The sequence below is a fragment of the Callorhinus ursinus genome, unplaced genomic scaffold, assembly GCF_003265705.2.
Source record: "Callorhinus ursinus isolate GAN/ISIS: 27379988/994484 unplaced genomic scaffold, GSC_fseal_2.0 scaffold4, whole genome shotgun sequence".
NCBI classification, from domain to species: domain Eukaryota; kingdom Metazoa; phylum Chordata; class Mammalia; order Carnivora; family Otariidae; genus Callorhinus; species Callorhinus ursinus.
Genome location: NW_027397066.1, coordinates 98248790 through 98265163, shown reverse-complemented (window position 1 = coordinate 98265163; position 16374 = coordinate 98248790). Strand labels below are relative to the sequence as shown.

At 37.9% G+C, this 16374-nt stretch overlaps 1 protein-coding gene across 3 annotated transcripts in view; it reads left to right on the top strand.

Moving 5' to 3' along the window:
* Positions 1-16374, top strand: part of SEC24D (SEC24 homolog D, COPII coat complex component) — a 103913-nt gene that overhangs the window by 67022 nt on the left and 20517 nt on the right. For all 3 annotated transcript variants that reach the window (XM_025874095.2, XM_073892182.1, XM_025874096.2), the window contains exons 11-15: positions 632-756; positions 5765-5956; positions 6787-6880; positions 14705-14821; positions 15625-15795. In XM_025874095.2, the coding sequence (XP_025729880.1) occupies positions 632-756; positions 5765-5956; positions 6787-6880; positions 14705-14821; positions 15625-15795 (699 nt within the window). The remainder of the gene's footprint in view (positions 1-631; positions 757-5764; positions 5957-6786; positions 6881-14704; positions 14822-15624; positions 15796-16374) is intronic.

The window sequence follows — 16374 nt, the reverse complement described above, 5'->3', positions numbered from 1 at the left end:
AGCAGGGAGCCCGATGCGGGACTCGATCCCAGGACCCTGGGATCATGACCTGAGCTGAAGGCAGATGCTTAACCATCTGAGCCACCCAGGCGCCCCTTACAATTATATTTTAATATATAATTTCATATCTTTAAAACTGAAAGAGCTTATAAAGGAAAAGATTTGAAAATAGTATTATCTATAAGTTAATGAAATTTTACTAGTTTCAAGACAAACGCTAATTATTGTATGTACTCTTTGGGGGCTCAATTTGTCAAGGTACCAGACACATTTCTTCTCATAAGGCAGAGGGTTATAAGCAAGGCTGGCCACCAGACTGTACTCACCCTTGGGTAATTGTAGTGATAAGGTCTTTGGAATGCTATAAAAGTGAAGCTTTTCTGCTAGATATCATAATCCTGTCTAACTCAATAGTGTGCTGCAGGTCATACCCTGGAAAACAAACAGCTTTTATCTTTTTTATAGCATCAGAGACTGTGTTCTAGAAAATGATTTAATTCCACAGATGTTATATCCTAAAATATTAAATGAAAAGTTTGATGATCTTCAGGAGTTTCTGAGTGTTTTAATTTGATTATGCAGTATATATACTTTATAATTACATTTGTGTGATCTGTTTGCTTTCCTATAGAAGAATAAGCCTCCCAATCCACCAGCCTTTATCTTCATGATTGATGTTTCATATAGTAACATCAAGAACGGACTTGTGAAGCTCATATGTGAAGAACTGAAGACTGTGCTGGAAAAACTTCCAAAGTAAGGGAACTCCCATTATTTTTAGAATTTGCACAATATTATGGAATTAGCTTATTGGCCAGAAAACAAGTGCTGAATGACCCATGGATATCTTTTGCTGATGAGGACATTGGGCAAATATTTATAAATCAAACAGCACTATTTTTTTGAGTCCTTAAAAAGTCCAGAGTTATCTTTTGTACAAAGCAAAAGAAACAAACTGATAAAAATTAATGCTATGGTAAACAATATTCAAAAGACATTATAAATTATAAGGAGATTCCCAACAGTGTGATGGGAAAGACTTTGGAAGTCTGTTATTCATTTTCAAAGGGGTTGATTTTCCAGTGGAAACCAGTAGCTGTGGGTTGTAGTAGAGTTCTAAGGGATGCCAGGAAAAACGGAATTGTTGTCTTACCGCAGAGATGGTAGCTTTTTAGCCAAATTTCCTTTGCCCTTTTACACCGTCAAACCCCTTTGCCACTTTACTGCTGCCTCCAGGTCCTAGCACAAGGTAGATCACTTTCCTTGGCACTGCAGGGGACAATGCACAAAAGGAAAGGTGGAAAGGTATTTCAGCAAACATGGCTATTTTTTATAGTGTGCAAACTAGTTGTTTAGGGTGGGAAGTACCATCTAGTAAGAAGATCCTTTATGAGAGGAAACATGGTTAAGAAAAAGGCTAAGGAATATTGTCTGAAACCTAGTGTCTGCGCCAGGTTCAGCATCTTCCACCCCTCCCTATATCCTGAACATAAGCAGTCTCTGTTCTGGAAAGGGATGCGTTGGGGGATGGGTTGTCTATGGTCCTTAGGGCTTCCTGAGTCCTTGGTGCCCATTCCTCTCTATTCGTTCTGTATGTGGCTGCTGTGTTGGTGCATGTGAGCCTCAAAGAGTGAACTCTGGACCTCCCAGGAGTAGCTTTGTTTGTATCTATGAAGCTCAAGTCATAATATTCCCAAGGATGGTTTGGAAAAGCCTTGGGGATGTTTAAAAAATACTGAGGTGATTTCAAACTGAATTCTAAAATGAAGAATGAACTGGGAGCAAATTGAAGATGGGGCGTAGGAAAGGCATGTGATGCCTGCTGACTGTGATTATAGCTTCTGTTACCTCATTCTTAGCGATACTTGAGAAGTGTGGACTACCTGCTGAGTATCATATATCTTTTTTTTCAGTATTTTATTTATTTGTCAGAAAGAGAGAGCGCGTGAGCATGAGCAGGGGGAGGGGCAGAGGGAGAAGCCGACTCCACGCTGAGCAAAGAGCCCAATGCGGGACTCGATCCCAGGACCCTGGGATCACGACCTGAGCCGAAGACAGACACTTAACTGACTGAGCCACCCAGGCATCCCTGAATATCATATATCTTATAGACTTCTCTCACAGGGCTGTTTTAATTCTAAATCTGAACTTGGACCGTGAATAATATGAAAGAAAACTACTCTAATTTCTGGAAATGATGTCTGTCTCTTTACCTTCACTCAAACTGGTTAGATTAGGCTATCCTCTTCTCTTAGTTACCTCACTAACCCCTTGCTCCTTTCCAACACAGTGTGATATGAAGTGTATGGCCTGTTAATATAAGTCATGAAACTACCCTCCTTCCCTAGATGTTATCATGACTTTAATATCTCATTGAAGCAGATTGTGACTTTAGCAAAAGATAGGAGAAAAAAATAATAAAAAATAAATAAAAAATAAATAAAAAATAAAATAAAAATATAAAAAAATAAAAAAAAAATAAAAGGATACTGCTAGTTATTCCCTGCTACTATTTAAATATCTCTCTTCAAAATTTTAATTGAAGCCAAAATGCCTTTTCTTCCTTTATCTTTTAAAACAAATCCGGTTGCTTTTTTTTCTTCCCCGAAGTTTGTTTTGGGCTCTGTATGTGTATAACTTTATATATATATATATATAATATATATATATATAATATATATATTTAAGATTTTATTTATTTATCTGACAGAGAGACAGTGAGAGAGGGAACACAAGCAGGGGGAGTGGGAAAGGGAGAAGCAGGCCTCCCAGCTGAGCAAGGAGCCCGATGGGGGGCTCGATCCCAGGACCCTGGGATCATGACCTGAGCCGAAGGCAGACGCTTAATGACTGAGCCACCCAGGCGCCCCTATAACTTTATATTTTTTATGGTAAGATTGCCATCAGTCTGATTTACTTTCCTTGAACCAGGTAATATGCCAAATAGCCTTTTTAAAGCACAGTATATGTCTTGATTAATGTCTAAGGTATGTTCATCTCTTAGCAAATCTTTTGAAAAGTAAAGGCCCCATTCTTTACTATTTAACTTTGAATTTACATCTTTGATTTTGCCAGATGCCATTTCTGTCTGATTTCTCTGGAATAGGAAAGAAAAGATTTGAAATATTTCCTCTGTTGTTCAGATCAAGCAGTTGGGTTTTTTTGGTTATTTTTTGTTTTTGTTTTTCTGGTTGTTTTTAATGCTGCTGTAGTTAACATGTTCAAAATGCTTGATTTTTGAATATTCTGATTCATCTAGTTACTAACATCTTCAGTATTGCTCTGTCAGATTCATTCCATTAAAATAACAGGGACACGTGTTGAAGGAAGTGGTAATTGAAAAGCAAAAGAAGAAACACGTATTGTTCTGTGTGATATCCCTTATGTAACTTTATTAAATTTATATAGAATTAATATGGAGAGGCTGAGATTTCATTTTCTTCTGGATATGATTTAACAAGGCAGTTTTACTGTTGAACAAGAAAATTTTAAGATAGTTCTTTGTTTCTCAAATTTTAAAAAAGTATATATTTCCATGAAAACATATACTAATATTTTGCAATAATGTGAGATGTTCTGCTAGAAGTTTTTTAAAATGTTAATTTAGATTTTAAGTGAACCCTGTGAAGCTCAGGATACGCCTTTCCCATCACTTGAAAATGTCCAAATCCAATGGGAAATAGCAATCTAGATTCTTCTCTGTAATTTTTCTTCTGTGTCTTTTGCCTTAATTGACTCTAAATTGACTATTAAAAGAGAATAAATGCCCTCAGGATTTGCCGGACATTTATCACCTTATGTAATAAAAGGCTTACTCGGAAATGGGAGCTTAGCCAGTGGTATGCTGGTAAACTGGATCTCAAATAAATAAAGCCTTAATTGTAGTGTTTGCTCATTCCTGTAGTGTAAAATACTTCCAGCCAGGCCGATTTTAAACTAGCAAGGTGACATCACTAAACAGGAGTTCAGAAGAGATGCATATGATCAGTTTATCATTTGGGCTCTAACTTGCCCTCCTAAATACAGCATTTCACCATCACGATAATCATCCTGAACATACCTCTAACTCCCCATGTTATACTAGACCCTGTCAGGAGCAGAGAGCATAAACTTTGGGTTTATTGGTTTATAGTCAAGGATTCATGATACATTAACTAAAAGGCATTATATACTAAGAGCCCAGTGTGAATGATTTGTAGAAATTTAGAAGAGGAAGTAACTTCTGGTTGGTAGCATCAGGGGAGCTTTGACAGAGGAAGAGTATCTGTGCTTGGTCTTAAAGAGTAAAATTCTAATAAATGGCGGGGGGAGGAAGAACATGGGTACAGTCTAGTATAATGGTTAGTTGCATGAAATCATATAGTTTAGGATATTGAGGGGGGTGAGTGGATATATAAGTCAGTGTATGTGCAGTTAGTTACAAAGGGTAAGGATACCATTTCTGAAAATTTTGCAGGAGTCCAGAATATAAACATTTACCAAGTGTGTTTGGAAGGGATTATGAGGACCTATTTAAACTGCCCACCCATTTATGAAGGCCACGGTGAAGAATAAATACCCTCAATTAGCAAAGGAAGTAAAGAAGAGATAGAGTTTAAAGTCAGTAGTTTGTCAGCCTGTACCCTGCTGAAACATCAAAGAAATTGGGAAGTCTGCAATGGCATCAACAATTTGAACTTAAGATCCTTTCATCTATATATTTTATTTTCCTTTCTCTCTTACTCAAGTAACTCATTATGCTATGTGCAAAGTTTAGACACTGAGCATACTAGGTACTTTTTTAAAAAAGTTGTCCTCTAGCAAAATAAGTTTTATTGATATCTAAGGATCAAAGAAAATAGCATATATCTTTTGTGGCTGTCATGTAACCATTGAGCAAGGTTATATCCACCAATGAAAATTAATAAGAGCTTCAGTAGTATTTTAGGAGGGAGGAGGGAGAGGAAGGGAGACAGAGAGAAACTTGGGTAAATATTAACTGGAGCTTAGACCATTCAACTCTGAGTATACTTCATAGAGACTTGAATAAGAATATTTATGCCTTACACTCCTTTCAGAGGATTAAGGCCTTATTTTGAGATTTCTCAAAAAAATTTGCTTTTGTTATGGTTTTAGAACTTTTATTACTTTTATTGTCTTGCCATGACATCACAAATGGCTACCTAATAAGGATTACATCATCAATTTATATATGTGATTTATTTTATATATTTATATAGTATATGGCTCTCAAAATCTTTCAGTTTCTGTTGAGATTCTCTAGAATCTGTAAGAAAAGAATCACACAGAAGGAGCAAGTCCTTTCTTGATAAAAATAGCTATCCTATTTGTAATCTGAGTGTGCCTTTCTCTTGCTTCAGATGTTCCATTTGTTCTTCTGACCTTCTGGTGACTTCTGAGAGATCTCTGTTTATGAAGAATGTAATATGCATAGCATGTTTATGAAAGAAAAAGTACACCTTGTAATTGCTGTGGATTGAGAATACATATATTAAAGAAAGGAATATATTAAAGAAATATATTTTCATATGTTTGACTTTTCTTTACCTAGAATTTTGACAATTTTTTTCTTTATCAACTTATTTTTTGTAATATCCCCATCCCCTACTGTGACTCAGTATTGTTTACACTGGTAAACAATAATTAAGAGCAAAACTTTAAGCATCTCTTCCATATATTTTATAGAAGGTGTACTTAGTAAATTTCTGATAGAAACCTTTCATAAATATATGAAAGAAATTTAAACACTATGTTTCTCTCACAGGGAAGAACAAGAAGAAACTTCTGCAATCCGAGTTGGTTTTATTACATATAACAAAGTGCTGCATTTCTTTAATGTAAAGAGTAACTTGGCCCAGCCTCAGATGATGGTGGTGACTGATGTGGGAGAAGTCTTTGTTCCTTTATTGGACGGTTTCCTTGTCAACTATCAAGAATCTCAATCAGTGATTCACAAGTAAATATTAAGTGTTTTATAATTTAGATACAAATCAGGTATCTGTTTTTAATTGTTTTGATTCAAATACACATTATTTTGTTTGTCATTAGCAAGGGGGTTTTAACACATGGATTATAAAACTCCATCATTTATGTTCTATTTTAAATGTACACCAATATCTAAAAATAGGAGTCTTGTTTTGTTTTGTTTTTTAGAGAGAGAGAAACAGCAGTGGGGAAGGGGCAGAGGGAGAGAGAGATAATCTTAAACAGGCTCCATGCCCAGGCTGGAGCCTGATGTGGGGCTTGATCTCATGACCCTGAGATCGTAACCTGAGCTGAAATCAAGAGTCAAGACACAACCAACTAAGCCACCCAGGCGCCCCAAGGAGGAGTTTTTTTTTTAATACTCACACTCAACCAGATCAGTCCCCTCTCTTTGCTGGAGAGAGAAATTTCCTGTGTATGAATGAGTGTATTCAGTGATGATGGTAATAACTGAAGATATAGCCACTGTTCCAAGAATTTATGGTTTAAGAAGTCAAAAATGTAAATGGTATGCTTTTGTAAATGTTCCAAACAAATTATAAATTTTGGTTCCAAGACATGTCAGGATATCATTCCCTAAGGAATGACCTATGAAAGTCACCCATAGGTGTTTAGTGTGAAATAAATACCATATGTGTGGATATTATTCCCTAAGGAATGACCTATGAAAGTCACCCATAGGTGTTTAGTGTGAAATAAATACCGTATGTGTTTAGGCTTGAAATGCTAGTGATTTATTTCTTGAAGTTTATTACAAATATGTTAAACATTTAAAACCTTTTACTCATTCATTTCTTATAGTTTATTGGACCAGATTCCAGAGATGTTTGCAGACTCTAATGAAAATGAGACTGTCTTTGCTCCTGTCATCCAGGCTGGCATGGAAGCACTAAAGGTGAGAAGTCTTTTTGAATTGCAAGTAAATAAGTTTTTAAAACACACACACACACACACACACACACACACACACACACACACACACACACAGGAAGTTTTATCTACGAAAGAAAATACGGCCTTTTTTAAAACATGTAGTTTGCTGGAGGCCGTTCCTAACTTCCCTACAAATCTTAGGAGGAAGTGGCCCAAACCATGGATTGCTCCCAGCGTTTACATTCCAGAACTATTAGCGTCTGAGCAACTGATTTTGTCAGGATTTCCAGTTTAGCTCCTCCCTTTGGCTTTTATATGAACCTTAAATGATCTATTTTAAAATAACTTCAACAATATCAGAACCAGACACGAAGGGAAAAATCCCCATATCACCCTCTCCTTCCTTGGGGTTTTCAAACATGCAAGGGCAAGGCCCCTGTGACAGTTGGTGACAGATGTGAATGCCACGCAGGGCCTTGCTGAATGCCCACAGCAAATGCAAGGTTGGCCGTGGCTTCATTTGGAAAGCTGAGCCGTAATGACTCTGGTCATTTTCATAGTAATAAAGGCAGTAATCTGAAGAAGGCAAAACGATTGAAAAGTACTGACTGTTGGGGGACCTGGGTGGCTCAGTCGTTAGGCGTCTGCCTTCGGCTTAGGTCACGATCCCAGGGTCCTGGGATCGAGCCCCACATCAGGCTCCCTGCTCAGCGGGAAGCCTGCTTCTCCCTCTCCCTCTCCTGCTCCCCCTGCTTGTGTTCCCTCTCTCACTGTCTCTCTCTCTCTGTCAAATAAATAAATAAAATCTTTAAAAAAAAAGAAAAAGAAAAGTACTGACGGTTGATCATTATTTACCTTAGCACAAGCGTCAAACCACTTTGACCTGCACAGCTAGTGCCTAAAAAGTTGATTTTCAAATTTTATTATTAAAGTTAAATTGAAAATAACTTTTAAAATAAAATGGCTAATAACAACAACAGTAGCAATAATAACAAACAGCAAGAATAATGCTAAAGAACTGAGTTTATGAAATATTCCCAGAAATTCTGTGTCTAAACATTGTAGTTTTGTTTTGTTTTAAGATTTTATTTATTTATTTTACAGAGAGCATGAGCAGGGGCAGAGGGAGAAGTAGACTCCCCTGCTGAGGAGGGAGCCCAGTGTGGGGCCTGATCCCAGAACCCTGAGACCATGACCTGAGCCGAAGGCAAATGCTGAACTGACTGAGCCACCCAGGCGCCTCTGTAGTTTTTGGTTTTAGTACAATGATTCTTGCTTGGGTTTTCTGATCTTCAGAGTATTTACTCATTGAATAAAAAATTGCTGATGTCCCTTAAAAATCTTCAGGATGCATGTCAATTTAACATAAAATTAAAAATAAATTTTACATCATAAAGTGACTTGGCCAAGTTAGGGTCCGTCTAGTGGAAACCAGTACTAATCATTTTGGGCTATAGAAAGACACGGGAATTCCCATTTTATTCCACATTACGGAAAATGAGTATTTTCCATTTCAATTTGAAAGAGTTTTGTTGTTGTTCTCTCTTCCAGTAAGGTGTCTAGAAATGCTGTGTAAATTTCCTGATATATGATCATCATACATGAACCTATGAGTCTTTCTACTCTGAGAAATTAGTACTGGGAATAGAATTGTATTCATGTGCTCTTGCCTGGGAGGAAAGATGACTGGATATTCATAAGGCAGCACATCATCAGTTAAGACAGTAGAGTGGAGGGCATGGCTTTTAGATCACTCAAGTCAGCATCCCAGCCCAACCCCATACTTCATTTCTGAAAGGGAGCAATGCTGTCTTGTAATGATGGGCTCACACTGGCAGTCCATGAGAGGTCTAGAGGCTATGTAGCAGCTTTGAAAGACAAAAGAGATAAAGCAGATTTGACCACATGCATTCCATGTGTCCGAAATGTGGTGTTACCTAGGATACATTACTGGGAAACCACTGTGTTGGTAATAACTGTAATGTTCTTTGACGTTACTCATGCACTAACAACTGGAGCACTCAGCATTCTCAGTGCTCACTTACCAGAGGCCAGTTCATTTCATCCAGTGTATTTTTGCATCTTTTATGTGTTATTTTTTGTTACATTTGCAATTTTATTGTTAGAGTAATTAATGCACTCTTTTACACTGAAGTTTAAAAACGAGAGCCAGGGTGCCTGGGTGGCTCAGATGGTCAAGTGTCTGCCTTCGGCTCAGGTCATGATCCCAGGGTCCTGGGATCGAGTCCCACATCAGGCTCCCCACTCAGCGGGGAGCCTGCCTCTCTCTTTCTCTCTCTTTCTCTTTCTCTCTCTTTCTCTCTCTGTCTCTTATGAATAAATAAATAAAATCTTTAAAAAAATAATAATAATAGAACCAATATCTAAATAGAACAACTCAGAATAACTTCACAAATATCAATGTTAATACGTAGTAGTAGTATTCTTACAAAGTAAAAGAACTGTTGAGGTACCTGGCTGGCTTGGTTGGTGGAACGTGCGACCCTTGATCTCAGGGTTTTGAGTTTGAGCCCCAAGTAGAGTGTGGAGATTCCTTAAAAATAAAACCTTTAAAAAAAAAAAAAGCAAAAGAACTATCTTTATAAAAGGTAAAGAACTGTCTTTTTAAAAAGATAGGGAACTGCGTTTGTCAAGTGACACTGCTGGACTTAGGTTGGTGGCAGTGGCTGTCATGTACCTGCCGGCACCTGCCCTAATGCAGTTGTGGGAGGAGAAGCAGGGCAGGCCCTCCTCAATTAAGGAGTCACGGGGTCACGTGTGAAACGGCGCCTGCTTTTTAAAAATGCAGATTTCTGGGCCCTCTCCCAGAGATGCTGATTCATCAGCTCCCCAATTTATGCTACTGATCACCCATATTTGGGAACCACCAGCAAAAGGAATTATTACTCACTGTGCCTTACGTTATGTTAACTCACCAGAAAATGGTGTACCTGACCCATACGACTTTGTATGTTACTTTTGTACTAGGAATGCTTTCACTTACCCATGATTTAACATCTTGCCCTAAGCTTTTCATTAGTGGTTAAATTAAGAGAAAACACTATGAAGAAAGTTTCTTTCTTGTGTGCAACATTAAATGAAGACATTATTGCATACTAATCAATTTCTTACCTGTGGAAAGATTCACTAGCTAGTTCCCTAGGGTCAGTTTTTACAAGCATTATAACTCCTAATGTTCCTTCTAGCCTTAACTACCAAGAAAGACACCAATGATACTTAGGGTAGATTTTCTAATTTAATTATTTCCTTTCCATGACCTTCTTGCTGATTTCTAGTTCTTTATATTTACCTTGGTGATTCTTTTGTATGTGTATCTTTAACTGTCTGTTTCTTCAAAACTTTTTTATAAGTAGGTAGTTGATATTAAAAAAAAAAAAAACAAAATAATGAGACATTTCTCCTTCATCTGCCAGGAAGATTCTGGGTGGTTATAATTCATTGTATAAGAGCAGACACTGCTCTAGTACAGTTGGAGCTTGTCTGCAGTTTATGCTTTCTGCCTTAGAGCAACTTGGTTAGGTTTGGATGAAGAAAACAATTTTTCCAAAGAGGATAAATGTGTGTGTGTGTGTGTGTGTGTGTGTGTGTGTGTATGATTGTTCTCTGCCTCTGACAGTGAGAGTATCTCCTCATCTCTTCAGGCCCTCTGTGGCTAAAAAGCAGTCAGGCTTAAATGCGGGTAACTTACATACAAGGGCCCTACAGTGCTTGTCTGAAGTCATTATTAGGCAAAGAGCTAACATTTTTGAGCATTTATAGGGCATATCTAAATATTAAGGAGGCCACACCATTCATTCATTTGTTCTTTCAATCAAGAAAGATTTATTGAATGTTTGTTAGGCAGTGTGAGGATTACGGTTTCTAGTTCTAAATTGCTTATAGTGTGGTGGAAAAAATGTAACTCTGTATGACAAGACATGATATTTATTGCTTGTATTCCCCAAAAGAGGGGGAGGGAAGGAGAGCAAAGAGTAACTTGGGAAGCCCAGGACTGTGGCTGGTCAGCTGAAGTGCTCAGGGGATTATGCACAGGAGGCCAGAGATGAGAGTCTCATCCTCTGTTGACAGGGAGTAGAAACTGAAAGAACATCGAAGTGCAGTGTTTTTTGTGTGTCCAAGTGAAGACATTTTAGAATTGGACTCCCCCATTTGAATTATAGCTTTATTCTCTATCAGCTAGATGCCAAGTAAAATCTATATATAATTAGTGGTAATAAACTTCTTGAAGCACAGAGAGTTGACAAAAACTAACAAACTACATGTGCTAATTTGTCACAAAGATAAGGAGGGAAGGTTTAGAAAGTTCTTATACATACTTTCTCAAAAGTCCCTGAACTATTCAACTGCAGGCTTCGATACACTTTTTTTTTTTCGGTTGTACATGCATCTGTGACCACGGCATCTTGTTCTCTTAGTGCCTTTTTTTCCACATAGTCTTTCAAAATCTGCATCTCTTCTCAAAATCTGACACTCATAATTCAACTACATGTGAACTTCTGGTATTGTCTTTGAACCTGGCCAAACAGTAGTTTTCTGAGTTAGCTATTACTTCCACCAGAAAACTAAATAAATAGAATTAGGCAACAAATTGGAAGAAGTGGCCTTTACTGGTTATGCTTCAAATATATCACGGGTTGGGGAAATTTATCTTGAGTTATCTTAATGTATTTCTACATTTGATTTCAAGGTGATGCATCACAACATTCCTTCCATTCTTTCTAAAATTTAAGGAGCACCTATAGAATGAAAGCACTAGCTAGACCCAGTAGGGCTTGGAGAAACACACTAAAGAAAAATCAAGGTCCTTCCTTTTTCATGAGCCTGTGACCTGTAGAAGACAGTAGTATACATAAAGTTGTGATTTGGTGTCATTAAGTCTTATCTGCAAAGTAGAATGGGGACAGGGAGGTAGAGGCAACCAACTCTGTCGAGAGTGATATTAACATGTCTCTCAGAGGAATGGACATTGGAGTTAAATTTTAAACAGTGGGTTCTCCAGGCCAGCCTATCTCAACCTGTTTTCCATCATAATAAGAATGACATATGTCATTGTCATTTATCAATTCTATATGGTACATTAATGTGGGCACAATCAGATCTTGGTAAAAACATAACAGATTTATAGGGATTTAAAGCATAGAATGCCCTAGGAGCTTTTTATTTTATTGGTTCTTACAGAAGATTTTATAAGTATATGATTAATGAAATTATAAATCTAAAATTAAGCCATTTTAATTGGCTGATGAATTAGAAACAAATATGGCTATTTTATTTTTCTCAATAGTGAACTTTATTTTTCTAATGGGTCTTGATTTTTTCCTTTCAAGTTTTGCTCCATGGGTAATATTAACAAGGCAATTGTGTATGTTTGATTATGATTAACACCATGTACTGGTTCATTGAATTCTCTCAACAATATTTTAATGTAGCTACTATTTTTCCTGTGTCACATATTAGGTAACTAAGGCTTAGAGAAGTTAAGTAATTTGCCCAGTATCACTCAGCTAATAAATGGTTGGGACTCTTGTCCATGCTGATAGGAACTAGGACCCATGCTCTTAAGTACTGTGGTATACAATTACAATACTTGTATGAGCAGAGAATATCTAGATGGATGGAAGTGAATGACTATCTAGATGGATTGATAATGAATTCCTTAGGGGAACTGGGTGGGCCAGGCAAGGAAAGCTGGGGAGAAGATGGGCTTTTAAAAAAGGTTTCATACCTTTTCTGCTACTTGAATTAAAACAAACAGAAAGTACTTTTATAACAATGAAAGTGATAGAAATAAAATTAGTCCTAGAATTTAAAATTTTTTAACATGTCCTTATCAGTATTACTATAAATTTTACTCAGATTTAGTCGTAGGAACGAATGTGTCTTAATTGGCCAAAGTGTTGATAGTGTCTTCATGTACACGTAGGGTCACTGCCTATGCTTCTTCACTCATCCTTGCCTTCTTTCTTACTTATGCTGTATCAATAATTTTCAGTAGAAGGCTAGTGCAGCAATAAAATCCCTGCTCACTGCTGACCACAGCAAAGACAAGACGGCACACCGGTTATGCACCCCTCCCCATGTGTCAGCTGTGACCCACTCCACAAAACAGGTTGAATGCCACTTAGTGAGACACATTCGGACAAGGCTGAACTTAAATTCTCTCCATTTGTTTTTTAGGGAAGTTCTTCACAAACCCATGTACCTTAGTAGTAGCAGCAAATAATTTACAACACCTCTTAACAGCTGACCCAGGAACACCAGAGTGTGCCACTAACCCCAGGTCTTTGCAAACAACAGCTCCAGGCCAAGAAAAGGGAGAAATGGATTCCAGGTTAAAGGAACAAAATGTGCAAAGATACGGAGTTGTGTAAAACACGTGGTGTATTCCAGGAAAGCAAAGCTTGAATGGTGGAGACTTCTAATGCACAGGATGGCAGGGGTTAGGAAATGTGGATCTGCAGCTGAACTGCGGGGGGCCTCGAAGGGCCAGAGGTTCACTGGCTGTGTGACCTGGGGCAAATTGGATGAGCCTCAGTTTTCCTAGCCTTAAAATGCAGACAACGTTATCTTCTGCACATGGTTGTATTAAATGAGAGATGTGTCCAAAGGGCCTGGCACAGAGCTGCACACAGTGGTTGTTGGCAGCAACTCATCTCGCTGTTTTTTACCCTCCCTGCTCCCACACAGATAAAAGAATATGGACTTTATCATGTAGTAGAAAGTCTCCAGGATTCTTTTTTTTCCCCCCGTTATAATAGCCATCTTTATTTGTAAAAATCCAGATATAAAATGTATTCTTTCGGTCTTTCCAAGTTTTCCTTTTTACAAAAACAAAAAGGCACATAAAAACCCTCCCCGCGGTCATTCCCATAGACGGTGTTTGTCAGGCAGCCCTCCCCTCTCCCCCCGCCAAGGAGAAACGCCCCATACATGATCAGAACAGTTACCTTTATTGTAGAGAGTGCCCTGGCAGCAATATGCCAGGATCATTTGGAGAAAGGCAAGATTGGAGGGGTCATTATATTGAATCATTTAATTTCAGTAAATTTTGCTTAGTAGATTACTTCTTAGGTCCTTAAATAAGATTTTAAATATTTTTAATGCTGAATCGACTTTTGTGGAGCCTAAATCATCTTTTTATTGCTTCCCAGGGATGACAGTTATATAATCTTGATCACGTATTTTTCCTTTTGTCATCCTGCCTGGTAGCTGGTTTCTTGTGTCTGTTGTTGCCACAACACTGCTACATTCTTGTGCATTCTTCCTTGAAATACCACTTCAGGTATAATCTATGCTCACTAACGGTTTCAAAGAGGAGCTTCTGTTGCACCCTGATCCTGGGACTTTTGTTTACTTTTGCATCATGGGATTCACTTGGTCCTGAAAGAGTGTTCTGTAGGCTAAACAAGAATGTATTTTCCCTCTAATACATCCTCTTACTAGTTTTTCAAAGCATCATGGTATAGGGAACTACATTCAAATATTGGCTGTTTCATTCACAACTTGTGTGACTTTGGGCAAATCACTATCCTATCTAAGCCTCAGTTTCCCAGTCTATAAAATGGAGAGAATAGGACTTGCCCAAGGACACAAAAGTTATTAAGAGGATTAAATTATATATAGTATATATATTTATAAATTATATATAATATAAATTATATGTATATAGATATTACATGTATATATATATATAATTTAATCCTCTCAATAACATATATATAGTGTTTGGCTCATAGAAAATACCTATATTTTAATTTATTTTCTGATTCCCTTAAAGTAGAATTTCCCCACCCAAGACATTTTCTATATATTTTTTTTCTTTTAGGCAGCAGACTGTCCCGGGAAGCTGTTCATCTTCCATTCCTCCTTGCCTACTGCAGAAGCACCAGGGAAGCTTAAAAACAGAGATGACAAAAAGCTGATTAATACAGACAAAGAGAAGGTATTTGTAAACAATGGCCCTTTGAAGTGTCCCTTTGTCAGTTTTTAAAGGGGAGTAAAGAAAGAGTGAAGGTGTCCTTTGTGTAAGAAAGGGAGAGAAGCTAAATGTAATGCATAAATCCAGGATGTTGTATATTATAGTAATATTTTGAATTGCAAATAATTTAAGAAATTTTATATTCCTAGAAAAGCTGATTTCTGAAATATTCCTAAATCAAAATGAGGCCTCAAACTTTTTTCATTGTATAATCTGTGTAAGAGACTAGGTGATAAGACTGTTACAGAAATGGGGGAAATGGGAGGAGATGCAGGAAGAAGATATAGTAGAGGGAGAATGTAGATGGCACCATATAACAACACTCCTGAGACAGGAAGTAGAGGTACCTGATGCTCAAAATGTGCTTTGCTCAAACCCTCTGACAGTATAGCCGTTGCTGGGGTGACAAGTCAGTGGGAAGGTTAAGACTATGGGGTAAGCACCAGCTACTGGCCACATGACACCAGACAGGTTGCCCCACGTAGCTCTGTAAAGGTAAAGAGAGCAACGTCAGTTTCATTAGCGTTGTTGGAGGATCAGGTAACATTGCTGGCACATGGACATTTCACACAGCACGAGCCTGGCACACCCTGCGTGCTCAGGAAACGGCTGCCGCACTGATCATGACCATAATTCATTCCTTCAGCCCAGTTCACTTAACTGGAAACAATTTTTTCCCTCATTTTAAAAGAAGTCAACAGAAATTAAAAATTGAAACCAAAAACATTTTGTGGTTTTCTTTTTCCGTTGTGCCTCTTTTTCTTCAGATACTTTTCCAGCCCCAGACAAATGTCTACGACTCACTGGCCAAGGAGTGTGTGGCTCACGGCTGCTGTGTGACCCTCTTCCTCTTTCCCAGCCAGTATGTGGACGTGGCCTCTTTGGGTCTCGTGCCTCAGCTCACCGGAGGAACCCTTTACAAATACAACAATTTCCAGGTAAAAGCCAGCAACTTGTTCACCTCAGGTTTTCTACTGCCATTTGACTTTAGGTGCTTAAATCATGGGTTAAGAAAGCTATGCCCCCTTGTGGGCAGCTGAAATGTAAATGCTGTAACCCATGGAGAAGATTATGTGATTAAGCAATTCCTTTCCTACTCCCTAAGTGTTTGGCAACAGATTGAGCTCATTTAGCCTCAGAGGTGAATTTCAGTGTAAGTTTGCATGATGGGGAAAAATATATTCTATATAAAATTTTAGTATTTTAAATATATTTAAGATACTGGTTTTCAAAGTGACTATGTATTTGTTTTAAATTGTTATGATTTGGGGGGGTCCATTCATGATACTCCTCCCTTCCAAGCCTGAATTAAGAGACAGAGTCATGAGAGAGTAAAAATGTGAGCACCGTACAGACTTAGGTCTGTAGGCAAGTGGGCCTGCTAATGCTTTACCTTTCAGTGTAACAAACTTATATACCCAGGCACGGGGTGGGCACAGTTATAAGCTTCTCTTGTGGACAACTGTACCTTCAAAACTTACCAATATCGAGGGGCAAGAAATGTGTGCCTCCTACAG